Genomic DNA, 19,337 nt, shown 5'->3' with positions numbered 1-19,337 from the left:
TTGGAATAAAAAGACGCATATCTGGTTTGGGTCAAATCTGCAACAAATGGGAAAGATAAAATAAAATAAAATAACGGAACTGATAAATATAGAATTTATAACAGGATGTCCTGGAGCCTGGGCTTCAGTCTTAGGGTTGAGGTTGGGTTTCCCAAGTTGTACGTCACTGCTCCTTTAACTGTTGGTAACTGGGAGTGGAACTTCATGAACCTTTTTTTGATGTAATCCTCTATTGTCTCTATTTGTAATTCCCGATGCAATTGGTTGTAACTTTTATGTTAAAAAATTAATTTATCCACATGGATTTTTAAGGACCTAAAATTTAAAGATTCTTAAAAAAAAAAAAAAATAATAAAAATTTTTAAGCTAAACTTCTAGAACAATTTGAACTTATTTGATAGTTGAAATGTCATATTTTAATAAATTGAGGTTAGATTCGATTACATTTGAAATGAAACCGGTTACGATTGAAATGGAATGGGTTATATTTGAATCGGAAAATATTGCGTTACTATGAATCAACATACTCACTACCTAAAAGACCAAATAAATATTGAGAATAGTGGGCCAGTGACATTGTAGGAACAAGATCCAGGTAATGTCCTATTTGAGAAATTCACATAGAGGAATAAAATGAAGTCGTAACTTTCTGAAATCAGATTTGAAACAGGACACTAATTGAAAGATGTAGATGAATGCGTAACAGGCCTGCAATTGAACTCTGGAATTTTGATACTCACTATGCAACTTTGAAAATATAAGTTGACATGAGAGATTTGTGAATCAGAGGTACTGATATAAGCATGCGGTAATATTATACTTATATAATATATAATATAATTGCTATAATTTATTTAGATTAATTATTTTATATTTTCTTGTTTGAGAGTGGTTTAGTTTATTCTTAAATAAAACAAATTTGATCCTTTTTTCTCTCAACTTTATTCTTTACACCTTTTCCAACGTTTCGACCCTCAGGTCATTATCAAGGATACCTTCATATTGATGTAATTTTCTTTTTTCAAATCTTAAAAATGCAGGCTAATTGCCTTTGTCCCATATAACCTTTTCTAAATAACTTTTTCCTAGATTTAAACCTTTTTTAAAAGCTTTTCTTCCTTCCTTCATTCACATTTGCAACCTAAAACAGGTTTGCACATTTAGCACGTTTAGGTTGCAAATGTGAATGAAGGAAGGAAGAAAAGTTTTTAAAAAAGGTTTAAATCTAGGAAAAAGTTATTTAGAAAAGGTTATATGGGGCAAAGGCAATTAGCCTGCATTTTTAAGATTTGAAAAAAGAAAATGACATCAATATGAAGGTATCCTTGAGAATGACCTGAGGGTCGAAACGTTGGAAAAGGTTTAAAGAATAAAGTTGAGAGAAAAAAAAGGATCAAATTTGTTTTATTTAAGAATAAAATAATTTATTTATTTAGAAACTTGAAAGGACTTTGGGTCAGTCAGGAAAATTACAGATTTTAGGGCTATCGCAGAATATCTGGTACAAATGAAAGGGGTAAAAGTAACAATTTTGTATATACATTTATTTTTTTACTTATTGGTTAGAACTAGATTCATGCTTTAATATTGACAAAATTATTAATAACATATATTTTTTTTAATATATAAAAATTTATTACCAGATCGGCCTACTGGGCTACATGGTTATTTTTTAACAGTTTTATTTACTTTTAACAATTAACAATTGTGTGATATAGTCTCGTGTAAGACATCCCAGACTATTTACAATATTATAATAATTAAATTAATATTTATAGAATTAATAAAATAAATATCTGATTTACATGATGTTATTTTTTCTGGGAGAGAAAAAAAAAATAATGATAATAATAAAAAATAGATAAATATAGTGTTTATAGCAGAAAGTTCTGCAACAGCATGCTGACGCCAATGCTTCCAGAGAAAGTTAAATTATCCACTTTGTGAGTCATTGCACCTTTAACTGCTGGCAACTGAGGATGAGATTTTGAGTAACGTTTTTTGATGGATTCGTTTATAGACTAACACAGGTCTACAACCAAAAATTTTAATTTGTAATCATCAGTACACTAAAAAACTGATCTGTATGTTTTTTAGTGTACTGAAACCGAAGATGAACTCCAATTTACAACTGTCTTATAATATAAACTAAGAAAATATAAAAATAAATTAATATGGTAATTTAACGGATCTATAACAACAGTGGCAGAGAAGATGAATTTTATATATATATATTATGTTTGGGACATTAGTTTAGTGTGATGTAGAAAATGAAATATAAAAACAAGTTTTTTACATTACAAATTAACTAAATTATGACAAAGTATTTAATATGGATGTATGTAACTGCTATTAAGGTAAAAATTAAAATTGCTATTTTTTATTTTATTAAAAAAAAACATATGCAATGTATATTTTATAGAATGGTTTAATTTCGGAAGAATCTGAAAATGTGGGGAAAAGTCCCGAAACTTCGATGAAGGAAAAATATGTGTGTAGTGGGAAAATTTAGGAAGGATTTTTAATAATAAAAACTTGCATGAAATGAAAATCAAAATTTTTCACAAAACTATAGGTGAAACAAGTTACAGCCCAAGAGGAGAAAAAAAGGCAGATATTTCACACTAATTTTTGATTACTTAATTGAAAACTAGGTATAATTACTGGTCAAAATTGATGAGTCTGCCAAGTATAGGTAAAATGGTGGCTGTTTCAAAACGTACAACTACTAACAACAATAGAAAATCTAAGAAAGCATTATTTAAAGTAGAGTAGATTTGCTATAATGTAAGCCCTAATAGAGTTATTAATACTATAATATAGTTATAATACTAGCTTTAATTTGAGTTCTAATAAACATTTTTACGTCGAATGGTTATGAAGATATAGATTACTCAAAATAAATTCACTAACTACTGATCTTTCAGTACGTTCCATAAAACATTTTTTATAAAAGGTTGCTTTTCAAAGGCTATATCTCGAAAACTATTGAACGTAAATAGCTCTATTATGAATCACCTTTCAGCTAATTTATTCTACTTTAAATAGCTACTTTTTTTTTTGTTAATAACCCCCTTCCTAGTCATTTCTGGGATACGAGGAGTTTATTATCTACTAGTTCAAGACCTGTGGTAAAAAAAAAAGAAGGCAGTGTTACTTCACCCTAATTAATAATTATTTTAATGAAAACTATGTATAATTACTAGTCAAAATTGATGAGTCTATCATGTATAGGTAGGGGAATACAAAATGGTGGCTGTATCAAAACATTAAAAAAAAATTAATTTTTCATTCGGAGCTCTATATCTTTAAAACAACCAACAACAATAGAAAATCTAAGAGAACATCATTTAAAGTAGAGTAAATTTGCTAAAATGTAAGCCCTAATAGAGCTATTTACGTTCAATAGTTATATATAGCTTTTTAAAAATTAACATTTCACAAAAAATGCAGTGAAAAATCAGTAGTTAGTGAATTTATTTTCCTAGAACTATACCTCAAAAACTATTCCACGTACATATGTCTTCCAGCATCCTAATTAAAGCTTGTTAAATGTAATATAAAGTAGTAAATGGCCTTTATCTTCGTAGGAGTACTATTTTTTATGGTATTTTCAAAAATGTTATCCCAACAATTAGAAATTAACATTCTGTGAATTCATTTTGGAACGTCATAAAACCTACTACTGCTACGAAGATCAACGTCATAAATTACATTATAGTACGTTTAGCTAGCTTTAATTTGAGTGCTAATAGACATCTGTACGTAGAATAGTTTTTGAGAAATATCTTTCTCAACATGAATTCTTTAACTGCTGATTTTTCAATGCATTATTTATATTATGTTGCAATTTAAAAGCCATATCTCACTATTGGACGTGAAGATGTGTATTAGTGTTCATGTTTTAGCAAATTTACTCACTCTACTTTAGTATGATGAAAAGAATAATGTTCTTTTATTTATTTTATTTATTACTTTATTATTTTTAATATTTTAATATTTGTTACATAGGGGAATTGGTTGATCAAATGAAATAAGGGTTGTGAAATAGAAGGGAAAGAAAAAAAAAGGAATAACTCGAAAAACTTGTAGTTAGTTTGTAGACTGGTATTAATTGTAAAAGAAAAGTAAAAGAAAACTGTGAAAAAAAAAATGTTATCTTTCTATTATATTATATCATATAAAAATATGTAACTTATATTTGTCCAGTCACGGATTGATTAGTATGCTGTGTAATGTAGCAACCCGATGTATTTGGGCAGCATGAATGAATAAAGTATTTCTTTCTCTCTCTTCTAGTGTTGTTTGTAGTTTTTAAGATGTAGAGCTCCAAATGAAAAATTAATTTTTTATAACGTTTTGAAACAGCCAACATTTTTTATTCCCCCTACCTATGCTTGTTAAACTCATCAGTTTTGACTAGTAATTATACTTAGTTTTCATTAAAGTAATAATAAATTTGGGTGAAATAACTGCCTTTCTTTTTCTTCCCGGCTCTTGTACTAATACAATAGAGCATGATCGTCCATATTTAATTGCATTATTAACTCATTACGTTACGCCAACTTCGTTCTTTATAACCTGTTATAATACCAGCCCATAAAAGAGGCTCGCCGTGCAGTTATTTTTAACTATACACAGTTTTCATCACAAGTAATCAAAACTTTGGGTGAAATAACTGACTTTTTTCTTCTCTTGGGCTCTCGTACTATACAGGGTACCACTCTAACACCGTGGGGGGAGGAGGGCGGTGAAGTTTTCATTTCATGGGATCGCCACAGAAATACAAGTTGACCAACCAGGCCGGATTCGAACCGACGGAGCTGCAGTTCCCAGGCTGCAAAAACCTACCTCAACTCTCTGAGCAACAACTCTTTTTCTTGAACTACCAATTGAGAACTCTGCTTTCAAAGCCTTTCAATACGGTATCCTTATTGAAAGATATTTAAATATTTGTCACTCCCTTGGGCAATCTTAGTCACTTTCTAGACCTCCTAAGCATTTTTTAGAGGTTGCCAGCCTAAGGAGTAACAAATCAACTATATTTCATGTATACAATCAAAAGCTTAAAAAAAAGAAAGATAGTCATATCAGTAAAATGGTTCCGAAATACTACGAAACAATGTTATGTACATAATCTAAGTCTTACCTGGATTGATGTAGTTAGGTTCTAGGTGGTGACCTATATATAATATATATAAATAATACATTATTTAGGTTATTAATGATTCGAAACTCAAAGCTAGAAGGATATATTGGTCACAAGGACGGTAATAACATAAAAATTAAAGCATTCACATTTAGAAAGTTAATTATTATTAAAAAACCAGTGATGCGGCGAGAGGGATGCGCTGGGATCTCTTGAGCTCTGCTCTACCCCTCACACGTGGGGGATAGAGTGGGCTCAGGGATCCTCAGGTCGATTGTGTAAATATTGTATATATTATTTTATCATTATGTTATTTTATTTATTTATTTTTCATACAGATAGTTTGATTATGTTCATCTTGTCTATTCTTTTGTTTGTATATATTTTAAGAGAGTTTTTTATTTTTTTTTATTTTATTTATTTTTTTTATTTTAGTATGTATGAGATCATTCATCAATATTACCTATTGCCCACAACTGTGTGGCAGATTGTAATATCTATCAATAAATAAATCTATTAAAATTAAAAAAAAAAAATTATTAAAAAAACTTGATAACTGACATTGCACCGAAATTGAAGAATGACCATGTTGTTTCATGTTCATCACATTAAGATAGAAAGCATAAAACGTAGAATACAATTTAGAAGTGGTTGTAAAATGATCCTCACTGATGGAACTAATGGAAAGAAACATTAATTGTGTTATATACATTATAGCAGTCATTAACTACTTAATTGCAGCTATCCTGTTGTAATATTCATTCTTCCATGTTATTTATATTCATGTTGTAATATATTTATATTTTGTTATATTCATTTGTTTATATGGTATGTCGTTTATTGGTACTTTGAGATGTTGTCATAGCAACCTAATAAACTGGTATTTAAACTTAACACTTAAATTTTTATTCTTAAAATATTGTTATTAATTTTTTTTTTATGGCTGCAATTCTCAATTAATTACCGAATGGGAATGTCAAGATTCATTTTTTGTGGCCACCGCGAAATAAATATTAACTGACCTAGGTGGGAATCGAATTGAAAACTATTGAAAGATATTCTAGTATATACCATGAATATTTTCCGGTAATGTATGAATTTTTGTCTGTAATCTCAGACTTCTTTTTATATAAGTAACGCAAAGCCTCATACTTAGAGCAGGATATCTATATTCGCAATAAGATTTATGGTTTTTGTTTATTTTATTTTATTAAGTAATGTCGTTTTTGTTCTGTTTTTTTTCACTCTGATTAATCTAGATAATCCCAGGTAGTGTTTACAGTTAGCTATTAGCTATCCTCACTATAAGATGCATGGTTTTTGTCTCTTTTATTTTATTAAGTAATGTCGTTTTTGTTCTGTTTTTTCAATCTGATTAATTACTAAAACAGCCGGGAAGACAAAAAGGCAGTTATCTCACCCCAATTTTTGATTACTTTAATGAAAACTATGTATGATTACTAGTCAAAACTGATGAGTCTGCCAAGTATAGGTAGGGGGAATAAAAAATGGCTGTTCAAAACCTTAAAAAAACATAAATTTTTCATTTGGAGCCCTATATCCTAAAAACTACCAACAACAATAGAAAATCTAAAAGAACATTATTTAAAGAAGAGTCAATTTGCTGTATATTAGCACTAATAGAGTTATTTACGTCCAATAATTCTCGAAATATAGCCTTTTAAAAAGCAACTTTTCATAAAAATGTAATGAAATATCAATTTCTATAGAAATAGATGTGAATCTATTTTGAGAAATCTATATCTCATTAACCATTCGACGTACAAATGTCTATTAGCACTCAAATTAGAGCTAGTTTAATCAGCTATAAAGTACTTTATGACGTTTACCTTCGTACGAGCTGTAGTTTTCATGATATTTGCTAAAATAAATAGATTTATAGTTGTTCGGACAATAAGTTTGATTTATGAAACCTTATTTCAGAAACCATTGGACGTACAGATGCCTGCCAGCACTCAAATTAATGCTAGTTAAACTTACTATAACATAGTTTATAACTTTTATCTTTGTAGGAGTAGTAGTTATTTGACAAAATAAACTTACAAAATGTTAATTTCTAGTTGTTCGTATAAAATATTGGATTTTTGGAAAAATATATTTCTAGCCCCATAAGACGAACATATGTCTCCAACACTCAAAATAAAGGAAATTTAATTTACTATAAAGCAATTTATAACACTTATCTCCTTAGGGGTAGTAGTTTCTATGATATTCACATATGAATATAAATTTGGCAAATGAAGATTTGTCAGAACAACTATAAATCAATTTATTTTAGCAAATATCATGAAAACTACTGCTCCTACGAAGATAAACAATATAAACTACTTTATAGCTCATTAAACTAGCTTTAATGAGAGTGTAATAGACATCTGTACGTTCTATATAACATTTTTATGAAATGTTGTTTTTTGGAGAACGTTTAAACGTACATAGCTCTATTAGGGCTTACATTTTAGCAAATTTACTCTCCTTTAAATGATGCTCTCTTAGATTTTCTATTGTTGTTGGTAGTTGTAGATATATAGAGCTCCGAATAAAAAATTAATTATTTTTAACGTTTTGAAACAGCCGCCATTTTTATTCCCCCTACCTATACTTGGCAGACTCATCAATTTTGACTAGTAATTGTACATAGTTTTCAATTAAGTAATCAATAATTGTGGTGAAATAACTGCATTTTTTCTTGGTCCTTTTTTGCCTCTTGGGGTCTTGTACTAAATGTAGACGATCCCAGTTTGTTATTAGCTTATATAATACACAAATAGTCTGTTGATTGTTATTATCATTATTTATTATTGCAATGATTGTTAAATTAAGTACTTTACAGCTACATAACCTAATAATAAATAAATGATTATTATTACCAATTTTTTGAGACTAGTTTTATTGTTTAAATAAAATCATTTGTATTTAAGTTAAGTCTCAAAACACTCTTTAGTATTTCTTTATTCTCTCTATTCCCAACGTTTCGGCCATTCTCAAGGTCAATCTTAAATATAAATTTACACGACATATATAGCAATTAAAAAAAAATGTTTTGAAGGCTATGTCTAGGCAATTAGTTTTAGTCAATCGCCCTATTTTATCATTTTTCCATTAAATTTTAAAACTTTTAATTACAGATTGATCACGATAGTACCATAAGGCAAGTATATGGAGTAACAATAATGTAAATTTTATATTTATGCCTTAAAAGACATCGGTAATTTTTTTTTTTTTAATATTTATTTATTGGTATTTACTGAATACGTGAGGAATTCGAAGGTTTAGTGGAGCCCCAAAGCTCAACTCCATATGTAGACCAGTCTTTTGTAATGTGTTGGAAGTTTAGACCGTTTGTCTAGTAAGTGCTGTAATAGTCGCCATCGACGTGCAGTTTCCTGTCTTTTCAGTCTGGTGTGAGGATTCGAGGTAAATCGTTTGTCCAAATGTAGTCCAAGGTAGTGGATCTGTTCGACAGGGGTAAGAGTAACATCATTAAATGAAACTGTAGGGCAGTCAGTAGGTTTACGACGAAGGGTAAAGGTGATTTGATGGGATTTGTTGGAATTTATCTTAATCCTCCAATTACGACACCAATCTTCGAGGGCTGTGGTATGGAATTGGAGATTTTGGGATACAATGAATGGGTTATTATTAACAGCGAGCACACATGTGTCATCGGCATATGTGGTTGAGGATAGTGTTAAGATTGGTTGGAATGTCAGCTGTATAGACGGTGTAGCGGATGGGACCAAGGATACTACCTTGAGGAACACCAGCGGACTGAGAATAGTGGGATGAATAGGAACCATTGTGATCAATGTTAAATTATTTTATAAAGAACAATATAGTTTAATGGTTAAATATATATTAATTGTGCACATATTTTATATTTATACACAGCTATTTCTGATAAATCTGACAAAAATTGTGTCATTTTACAGCTATTGGAACAAGTGTTGCTGAATTATGCCAAGAAGACGAATTGGAAGTAGCCACTGGTGACTGCTTCAGGTTCAGGCTGTGCAGGGAAGGGGAGTGGAAGGAACTCAGCTGTACTCCAAAGCATCAGGTCTTTGATCCCTTTCAAGGAAAATGTGTTTCAACTCAAAGCTATTGCTTATCTCAAACGAGGTCCGCTGATCACTGTACGAGGTATGTCAGGAGGTATACATACAGGAAGGTTTACGAATCAATGCTTCAGTGATTTTTTATAAGCATATCACCTTTATTTTTTATACATAAAATAAATTAATGCACCTTCAGTCATTAATATATAATACATTTATTTAGAGATATAAAAATTAACATAGAAACCAATATACAAAATAAAACATTTAACTTATATTAAGAACTTCGGCCAAAAAGAATTAAATACTTTATACGAAACAAAATAAACTAAAACATTTAAACTAGCCGACATAGAATTTACCTAATAATATTTTTTTATATCATCTATTTTTGAGCACCCAAATCAGAAGGCAAATATTTACATTTAGAGGAGATTGTGATTGATTGATAGGAAGGTAGCAATGCCGCTAGAAGCATAATCATTGACTGATTAGGTTTAAACAAGAGAATAAGAAGTAAAATTTCACGATTTTGGGCTCTCTCCCCCTCCATCACTTACAAACCCCTCAGCGATCTGTATCAAAGCATAGTTAATTAGAAGATTTAAATCCCAACAAATCCTATTAAATCACCATTCCTTGTCGTCGTAAACCTATTGAATGCCCTACAGTATCATTTCATAATGTTACTATTATAACTCTATAGAACAGATCCGCTACCTTGGACTACATATGGACAAACGACATACCTGGAATCCTCACACAAGATTGAAAAGAAAGGAAACTGCCCGTAGATTCCGACTATTACTGAGTCAACAATAATAAGGCCTATATAGACATTCTGAATTGAGCTTTGGGGCTCCAATTTGGCTAAAATATGAGTTATTTACGTTGAATAGTTTTCGAGATATAGCTTTTTAAAAGCAACATTTCATAAAAATGTTGTATGGGGCGTACTATAAGATCAGTAGTTAGTGAATTTATTTTGAAAAATTCATATCTCAAACACCATTTGACGTACAGATGTCTATTACCACTCAAATTAAAGCTAGTTTGATGAGCTATAATGTAGTTAATGATGTTTATCTTCGTAGGGGTAATAGTTTACATGAAATTCGCTAAAATGAATTGATTTATAGTTGTTCCGACAAATTTTCATTTGCCAAATTTATATTCATATGTGAATATCATAAAAACTACTACCCCTACGAAGATAATTGTCATAAACTACTTTATAGTAAGTTAAATTTCCTTTATTTTGAGTGTTGGCAGACATATGTGCGTTTTATGGATCTAGAGATATATTTTTTCATAAATCCAACATTTAATACGAACAACTAGAAATTAACATTTTGTGAGTTTATTTTGTAAAATATCATAAAAACTACTACTACAAAGATAAATATAATTAGCTATTTTGTAGTAAATTTAACTAGCTTTAATTTGAGCGCTAGCAGACATCTGTACGTCCAATGGTTTCTGAATTTTTTTTTTCACTAATCAAATTTATTGTCCGAACAACTATAAATCAATTTATTTTAGCAAATATCATGAAAACTACTGCTTCTACGAAGGTAAAGAATATTGTATTATTTATAGTCCATTAAACTAGCTTTAATTTGAGTGCTAATTGATATCTGTACGTCACATAGTTCCTGAGATATAGATTTCTCAAAATAAATTAACTAACTACTAATCTTTCAGTAGATTTTTAAGAAATTTCGCTTTTTAAAAAGCTATATCTCAAGAACTATTGGACGTAAATATCTCTTTTAGGGCTAATATTTCAGCAAATTTACTCTTCTTTAAGTAATGTTCTCTTAGATTTTCTAGTGTTGTTGGTAGTTTTTAAGATATAGAGCTTCGATTGAAACATCAATGCTTTTTAAGGTTTTGAAACAGCCACCATTTTTTAATCCCCCTACCTATACTTGGCAGACTCATCAATTTTGACTAGTAATTCTACATAGTTTTATTGAAGTCATCAAAAATTGTGGTGAGATAATTGCCTTTTTTCCTTCCCGGCTCTTGTACTATTCCATTATGAACTCCCTAACCACCAAACCTAATCTTACTTCTTCTGTTATTCCTGACAATCTTCCGAGGTGACTGAAAAGAAGATGGCCTCAAGACCTTCTTGTGTAGAAATATTATTAGAGTGCTTCTCTACATTGAGTTTCTACATTCCTGTATCACTCCAATTTGATCTTACATAAAATTTACTAGTTGTATTTTTATGTACAAATACAGTTGTAAATATCAATTAATAAATTTTTAAAAAAAGCATAACATTTACAGCACTACCTGATATAAAAAATGAGTCTAGATTCACCCAACTTCATCTAATCACTATCAATTACATTAACTAATTCCTTAATGAATTCTATCACTAGATCCTTATAAAACGTAGATACATAAAGGAAGTTTACGCAACCGTAAACCGATTTCAATCAATCCTTTTTTAATGATTCTAAATTAATTAAATAAATAACACATCTTCAACAATTTCGTTTAATAGGTCCTAGGAGCTGAAAAAAAGTAATACTGTAAATGCCTGGATTTATATCTCAATTTTCGAAAATATCGCTGTTCATTTTTGACAATAAAACATTTTTTTTTTTTAACAGTAACTTAAAGGAAAAATACAATCGTTAAAAAAAATGGTCTTTTGGTTAGTAAAAACTCTAAAGTATTTCAATTATTAAGTCTTTATTAGACGCCCATTTTTTTTTATTAGTTTAAGCGGGCCGAGGCAGTTATCCCGTATTTTATATGTCCCTAAATTCAAAAGCTTATTTACACATCATTGACATGATATAACAAAAAAAGCAATAGCGATTGAAGATGATAGTATTAACGCATGGGCGTTAAACAATGATTTGGAACTCAATGTTGAAAAAAAATCTCTCCCTTACTTTCCTTCAATTATCACCTAATGACTCCACCGTGAAAATCTCAAAGTCATCTTTGATCACCACCTTTCATAATCTTTCCCAAGAACGGATAACCATGTTTCCCATATCACCCCATAAATCTTTAGCTGCCTTTAAACAATTGTTCAGTCTTCATTCCTTCAAAAATATTCGGCAATTCCTATTCTCTCTAATTTTTATTTACTTTGGATATGGTTTGGTCAAATGAGGGACCCTGTTGGTTTGAGATGTGTTTCCTAGGCCCTCGCATGTCTTTTATTGGTCTTCAGAGTTTAAGTGGCTAAAAAATCAAATATTTTCCGACGGCAGTATTTCTTTTTTCAATTCCTTAGAGCAATTAACCTTTATCATTCGTGCTAATTCCTATTGGAATACCCTATTTGCCAATTCTCCTCTATTTTTTTAAGACAATCCTCAGCGAAGGTGATGATTGCCTAGTTATCTACAGGTGACCAAACTATTCTAACCATGATTGGAGTTTGTCGAGAGGGAAAAACCAAGTTTGTCGGGGGTTGCGGTCAGCAAAGAACAACATAAATAAACAAAACTATATTTATTTATTTTATGCCGACGTTTCGACCTGAGTTTCAGGTCTTCATCGGGGCTATAGAACAAAAGAGATAACAACAACATTTAGAGTAACATACAATTGAAAAGGAATTGTATACAAACAAATTAAGAATTATACAAAATATCGAATTAAATCATAAATGATAAAAAATTGATAACTGATAATTGAATAGTACAAAATTTTAATTGATTGATATTCGTGGAATCGTATGGTAGTAAATTGAAAACAGTGACAGATGAAATATAATATCATGTAGGTAAGAAGATATGTATAATATAAGATATGCAAGTAGTGTCTAAAAATACTTGAAAAATTAAATAAATATATTGAATCTACAAATTGAACATTATGACAGACAATGAAAAATAGTGAGTGGCTTATATCTGAATTACATTGTGAGTATTAACTTATATACCTATACTAAAAATATAAATATAACCGCAACTGACCGCACCCCCCGACAAACTTCTCCAATCATTAATCTATGGTCAACTATCTACACCTCATTATTCTAACCATGGTGGAGGGTCAAGTTATTCATTTTGTGGGACCACCACTTAATGAAAAAAGTCAAGGCCCTAGGCCGGATTCGAACCGGTGCCGCCCGGAGATCTCAGAGTAATTGACCTAGGCCTAACCATCTGAGCTATAGACGACCCCATTCTACTCTTTAAACATATAATCTTAAATACATTCTTGAGACTGGTTAATGTTGTTTAAACAAATAATTTAAATTTTATCCGTTATAGTCTCAAAATATTATCTCGTCTTTATAAGTCCGACGTTTCGGCCAATTCAGACATCTTCAGGGACGATCTTAATACAATTTTTGAACTAAATAATTTAAAAACACAACTTCATGCAGGCTATTTTGCCCAGGTCAATTCAACAATTTCTCTATAAAACATTAATAAATTAGGTAAACATATATTTTTTTTTGTTAATAAGCATATCCTAAATTATGTCTAATTACTTAATTAGTCAATTTTCATATTAAAACAAAAATTAAAATTCTTTATCACAGTCACTATTTGTTAAAATTTATTACAACCGGCGCAGATCTCAGAGTTATAGGCCTAGGCCTAACCATCTGAGCTATGGACGGCCCCGTTCTTCCCTTTAAACATCACCTATTTCTTTAACTAATTCATAATCAAACCACCGCTTTTGTATTTCTATAGCAATGATTAACCCCACGATAGTCACAACGCAACAAACCCGAAAGAAAGTCTTAAAAAAAGATTAAATTATTATAATATTGTAAATTATTCTTCGAACTTGAATGCTAGCTTGTATAACTAAATATTTAGTAAGTCTCAAGATGTTTGGAGCTCTATTGGTTTAGTCTTATCAATGTTAAGATGTACTAAATAATAGTTTGACTATAGGTATACACCCTTTCCATTCCAATATGTACGAGGTAAACGCAACTATGATGATTGTAGTCTATACTTCGAATTCGATAACGAAGTTAATTGGTAGAACATGTTGGTGGTTTCTCTTTTTTGTTTGATGTCGAGTTTAACTGCTATAAAATTTGGAGCGTTAAGTGTGGCCGAAAATAGTACGAACAAAGAGATACCAATTTTAAGTGTCAAAACATTTTTGTTTTTAATATTATAACTGTTAGATTAAAAATTATACTTAAATAGATTCCTTTTTACTATTACATTAGAATTGTATGGTATTGTTCTAATTTTTTTTCACTTTTTATACAGGGATCTGTGCAAACAATACCGCGACATAAGATGTACCAATGGGCAGACGAAAACCTTGGGCTGTAAACTTTATTCTGAGTGTATTTCTGGGACATGGGTACAAGTGGAATGCAAAGAAGGTGAGACGGTCAAAGAAGGACAGTGTTCAAAAGGAACTTGTCTCTCTAAATCGATTAGTTGTGTAGAATATACAATAAATGGAGAGCTCGTCAAGTGTGAAAGTGGATACTACTTTGACGAAATTCTATCCAAGTGCACGCCAGGAGTCTGCGAAAGCCTTAATAATGAGAATGCGTGCTCAGAAGGTGAAGCGAAAGGAGTAGAAGGCGCTTGTAAGAAATACAAAAAATGCGTAGGGGGTGTTTTCGTCGACAAGAAGTGCAGCCAGTGCCAAAATTTCGATGAAAATAGTAAGAAATGTGTTTTTGTCTGGGATAAACCTTGCATAGATGGAGATACAACAACGGTACTTCCTCCAACAACCAAGTCACCTGCACCTTCACCTCCTTCCGATCCAACCGAAGCTCCTACCACAGGCCCTACCACAAGCCCTACCACAGGTCCTACTACACCCCCTCCAGTCAAATGTATGCCAGGCACACGTAAACCTGACTATGATAGATGTAGTCATTACTTCGAATGCGATAAACAAAGTAGATGGCAGAACAAGTCATGTTGGTGGTTTTTCTTTTTTAAGTTTGATGTTAATACAAGCAAATGTAAGTTTTGGTCAGCTGAATGTGCCAGAAAATAGTAAGGAAATGAGAGATGGGAATTTGCAAATTTGTACTCATACTATAATAAAATCATGTTTTATTACTTAAAATATGTTATTATTTACCTTTTTTCATTATTAGTTACAAAATTTGTTTTATATTAACTTAAGAGGTAATAATTCACTTGTGAAGAATTTCGAATCTAAGTTTTCGGGGAAAATACATGTTCTTGTATTTCACACAAACTGTATGTGTATTTATATGTGAAGAACCTAGCTCCAAAACAAAAAATTATACTAAACATATTACGTATTTATGGTAGCTGTGTTACTGCAACTTTTTCTTCAAAATCAACTTCCCAGTGTTCCTCAAGGTATTATCTTAGGCCCCATTCTTTAAACGGTTTATACAGCTGACATCCCAACTCACACTAACACAGTCCTAACAACATACGCTGATGACACATGTATACTGTCTGTAAACAACGACCCAACTAATGCATCACAAACACTACCGACACACATAACATCGATTGAAGAATGGTGTCAAAACTGGAGAATCAAAATAAATCCTGACAAATCCCATCAGATCACCTTTACTCTCCGTCGTAAATCTCTACCCTCCTGTCCTACAGTATCCTTTCTAAATACTCCACTAACGCCAGTTGAACAGATTCGATACTTAGGATTCCATCTTGACAAGAGACTTACTTGGAATCCACACACAAGACTGAAACGACAAGAAACTGCTCGTAGATTCCGATTGCTACAACACTTACATGACATACGCTCTAAACTTCCCATTCACTAAAAAAATTAGTATACACTTCGATAATCAGACCAATTTGGACAAATGGAATTGAGCTCTGGGGCTCCACCAACCCATCAAATTCCCCCCGCACCCAATCTTACAATCCAAAATCCTACGTAAAATCTTAGATGCTTCTTATTACGTTACAAATAAACTCATTCACAAAGACCTTAACATCCCATTCGTTGCAGATTTGGCTCAAAATAGATATTCGTCTTTTCATTCCAAACTCCTTAACCATCCTAACACATTAATTCTTAATCTTTCATTCTTAAGAATCCCTGATAATCCTCCGAGGCGTCTGAAAAGAAGATGGCCACGGGACCTTCTAATTTAAATTAATGTTTGAAGTACCACCAATGGGTGCCTTCCCAAGATTTTCAAGTGTATATGAAACATACAACATATTTACTTATTGTATTCATTATTTGTACAGTTGTAAATCACATTAAATAAATAAAAAAAAAAAAACCAACTTCCCAGTAGTTTATATACTAAATACTTGATATAATTGATTTTTACTTTTTCACAATTTTTTTGAAAACTGCTTTGAATCAAATCGTTAAATCAAAATACAATTAAATGAATGTGAATATCATCTAGGGCTTTTCTTCGCTAAAATAGCCTGAAAAAAGCATAAATTGGTACAAAAACAAAATAGACCGTCAAAAAAGTAATACCCATTAAACAGACCAATTTTTTTTTTTAAATGTTTTTATTCATTTATTATTTCTTTTTTTGTGTGTGTGGATTTGGAGGGTTCTGAAACACAAATATCTTTTGATGTACCTCTGAAAATTGACCCGATTGTACTACTGTCCTTGTAGAGGAGGCAGAAACATTGACTATATACGATACAAACATAAAAAATATTAATGGTTCTAAAATATTTTAAACTCTCTTTACCACACAACAGGCCATCTCCTTTGTCTTTGGAATCACACACTTCAATGAACTCGGGAATTAAGGAATTAAAAAAAAACAAAAAAAAAAAACAGGATTTTTATAAATGCATGATATATTTAAAACATTATATTATAATAAAATATTATCATTGAACTAAACTATTTATAAATTATAAACTAAATTTAAACAGCCTGACTTAAAAGATGAGTAGTACCACAGTAAAACTTCTACAAGCTTTGAAACTTTCAGTACTATAACATTACAGTGCTAATTGAATCATATAGTAATAAAATTATCACAAATAATTCAATTTAAAATAATTATTGAAGTGACTTATCTTTGGAAAGGAACATCATAGCGATGTTATTAGGACCCTAAAACCATGAAACAAACCATCATCGTGATTGTTGCAAAGTGCAAATTAATCCACTTGCAGTTGCCTGAATGATCCTGCTATGCCTGCCATATCGTCATGAAAATCCTGTACAAGTTTTTCTTTTTTAGATAAATCTATTTCTAGTTTATCTAAATCAAGAAGCTTCTGCCTTTTCTCCATCAAATCCTGCTTAAATTTATCTGAAAATGAACAAACGTTTTTAAAAATTTTTATTCTGTAATAATCTGGTACGTATAAATGAAGTTAAATGCCATTTTACTTGTCATGTCAGAGATGCTGACAGTACCACCGTACTCCTTGGGCAGAATGTCCTTCTTGATATGCTGATGAAGATCTTCGATGGATTTGTGGATCTAAATTAGGATTTGAATATTAGATTTATGTATTTCACACACATACATTTAAGCCATAAACATTTTATTTGCAAATATTACAATCTGTTATTTAAGAGTACAAGCAATAATTCTGATTGAAACACATTCACATTCTATCTACCATAAACGAAAACAAAAATAAATAAATAAAGTAAAAAACCAAACAAAAAACACAATTATTCTTTTTTACCATCATTCTGGGGTCTCAAAAATCTTTAGGGATAGGGTCAGAAGAACTGTAAGACATCTCCAAAAAAAGGTATCCAGTTATTGAGAAGGTAAAAAAAGATTTATGTGGCGCGAATAAAAATTACCACGGCTCTACAGAAATCTCGAAAGTATTACGTTATGGTTATTTTATTTTATATTGTACCATGGCAAAGATCAATTAGTCGACTGATACACTGATTTGGTAAGGACTCTAGTACCTTAGCAGCACAGTGCCTTACCACTAATCTATCCCGCTCGTGTAAAAATATAAATATGTCTTCATTTTTTATTTTTTAAAAAATTTGTTTTTTCTTGCCTATGATCCCTATGCAGGAGAAGTTTATTCAGAAATTGTATATACTCTACGCGCATACCATACGTAAAGTGGATTTAACATTGAAACATGTGATTACTATCATATTAAGACTATTAAAAAAGATAAAATAATAATAAAAAAAAAATATTTACAGAATCATATCTGAATATAATTATATAGAATGCCTCTATTTTAGAAGCATCGGAAAATAAAAGTATGAATAAATTAGAATTATCCATTAACTCATATATAAAGAACATTTTTCTTTAAAATACTATCATATAATACACTATATTCTGTTTTAATTAATAATAATAAATATATATATATGTAGTATAGTATATATAGATGTAGTGGAGGTTCGGGGGGAAGTTTCCAAAGACTTAGGCATCCAAAAAGGAGTCAAACAGGGTGATCCATTATCTTCACTGTTATTTAACATATTCTTGAGAGCATTATGATGGTAGCCAAAATAAAGGACAAAGGGTGTATATATACATAGAATTGTATCTGAATCATCTATATGAAGATATCAATAAACTAACTATTTGTAATATGTAATAATATAAGAAATAATTCTTAACTATGAACTAGGAGAAAAATTAATAAATATAAGAAGAAGAAGAAAGACATAAGAAAACCTGTGCTTTACTAACCACAATTCGCTTCTTCAATTTCTCATTGAGTAATGATGTAAAAAACTCGAATATTGTGTTTGCTGAAGAGGGGAGGCTGAGGAAATGCGAGCTCTTGTGACGCATCGGAAGTGAGTTCTGTAAAAATTTGTATAATTTTTCAATAGTATCTATACATAATGGCTAACTAAAAAAAAAAAAAAAAAAATACAAAAAATTATAAACTGCACCTGTATGCACCGTATGATATTCCTAATATCTGTAAGGGACCACATAGCTAGGTGTGCCATGCTCAAACCATTCTCGTCGTAGATCTGAGTGTATCCTAAAACATAGTTCTAATTATAGCTGATAAACTGTGAGTGAGTATATTCGAACTTGTTTCTAAGGTTGGTTTCGTAATTAATTTTTAAAAGCAATTACAAGACCAATTTATATGAGCGAGAAGGTAAGGAATATGAGACGTTGAGGCAGAGCTTAAAATAAGTAAAGTTCATTTATTCCATTATTTACTCTCTAATAAATA

General features: G+C 30.7%; 2 protein-coding genes across 2 annotated transcripts in view; one reads left to right on the top strand and one right to left on the bottom strand.

Annotated features, from left to right (window-relative positions):
* The window catches only part of LOC106692736 (uncharacterized), a 16,741-nt gene extending 1,468 nt beyond the window's left edge, over nucleotides 1-15,273 (top strand). The window contains exons 2-3 of the mRNA XM_014438853.3: nucleotides 9,100-9,310; nucleotides 14,448-15,273. Coding sequence (XP_014294339.1) covers nucleotides 9,100-9,310; nucleotides 14,448-15,201 — 965 coding nt within the window. The 3' untranslated portion in view covers nucleotides 15,202-15,273. The remainder of the gene's footprint in view (nucleotides 1-9,099; nucleotides 9,311-14,447) is intronic.
* Nucleotides 15,274-17,014: 1,741 nt separating this feature from the next.
* The window catches only part of LOC106692734 (retinaldehyde-binding protein 1), a 16,278-nt gene continuing 13,955 nt past the window's right edge, over nucleotides 17,015-19,337 (bottom strand). The window contains exons 5-8 of the mRNA XM_014438851.3: nucleotides 19,042-19,136; nucleotides 18,833-18,949; nucleotides 17,536-17,629; nucleotides 17,015-17,455 (exon numbers count right to left, since the gene is read on the bottom strand). Of these exons, the coding sequence (XP_014294337.1) occupies nucleotides 17,301-17,455; nucleotides 17,536-17,629; nucleotides 18,833-18,949; nucleotides 19,042-19,136 (461 nt within the window). The 3' untranslated portion in view covers nucleotides 17,015-17,300. The remainder of the gene's footprint in view (nucleotides 17,456-17,535; nucleotides 17,630-18,832; nucleotides 18,950-19,041; nucleotides 19,137-19,337) is intronic.

The sequence above is a fragment of the Halyomorpha halys genome, unplaced genomic scaffold (assembly GCF_000696795.3).
Source record: "Halyomorpha halys isolate HHAL.00 unplaced genomic scaffold, Hhal_1.1 Scaffold68.1, whole genome shotgun sequence".
Taxonomy (NCBI): domain Eukaryota; kingdom Metazoa; phylum Arthropoda; class Insecta; order Hemiptera; family Pentatomidae; genus Halyomorpha; species Halyomorpha halys.
This window is presented reverse-complemented; position numbering and strand designations above follow the sequence as displayed.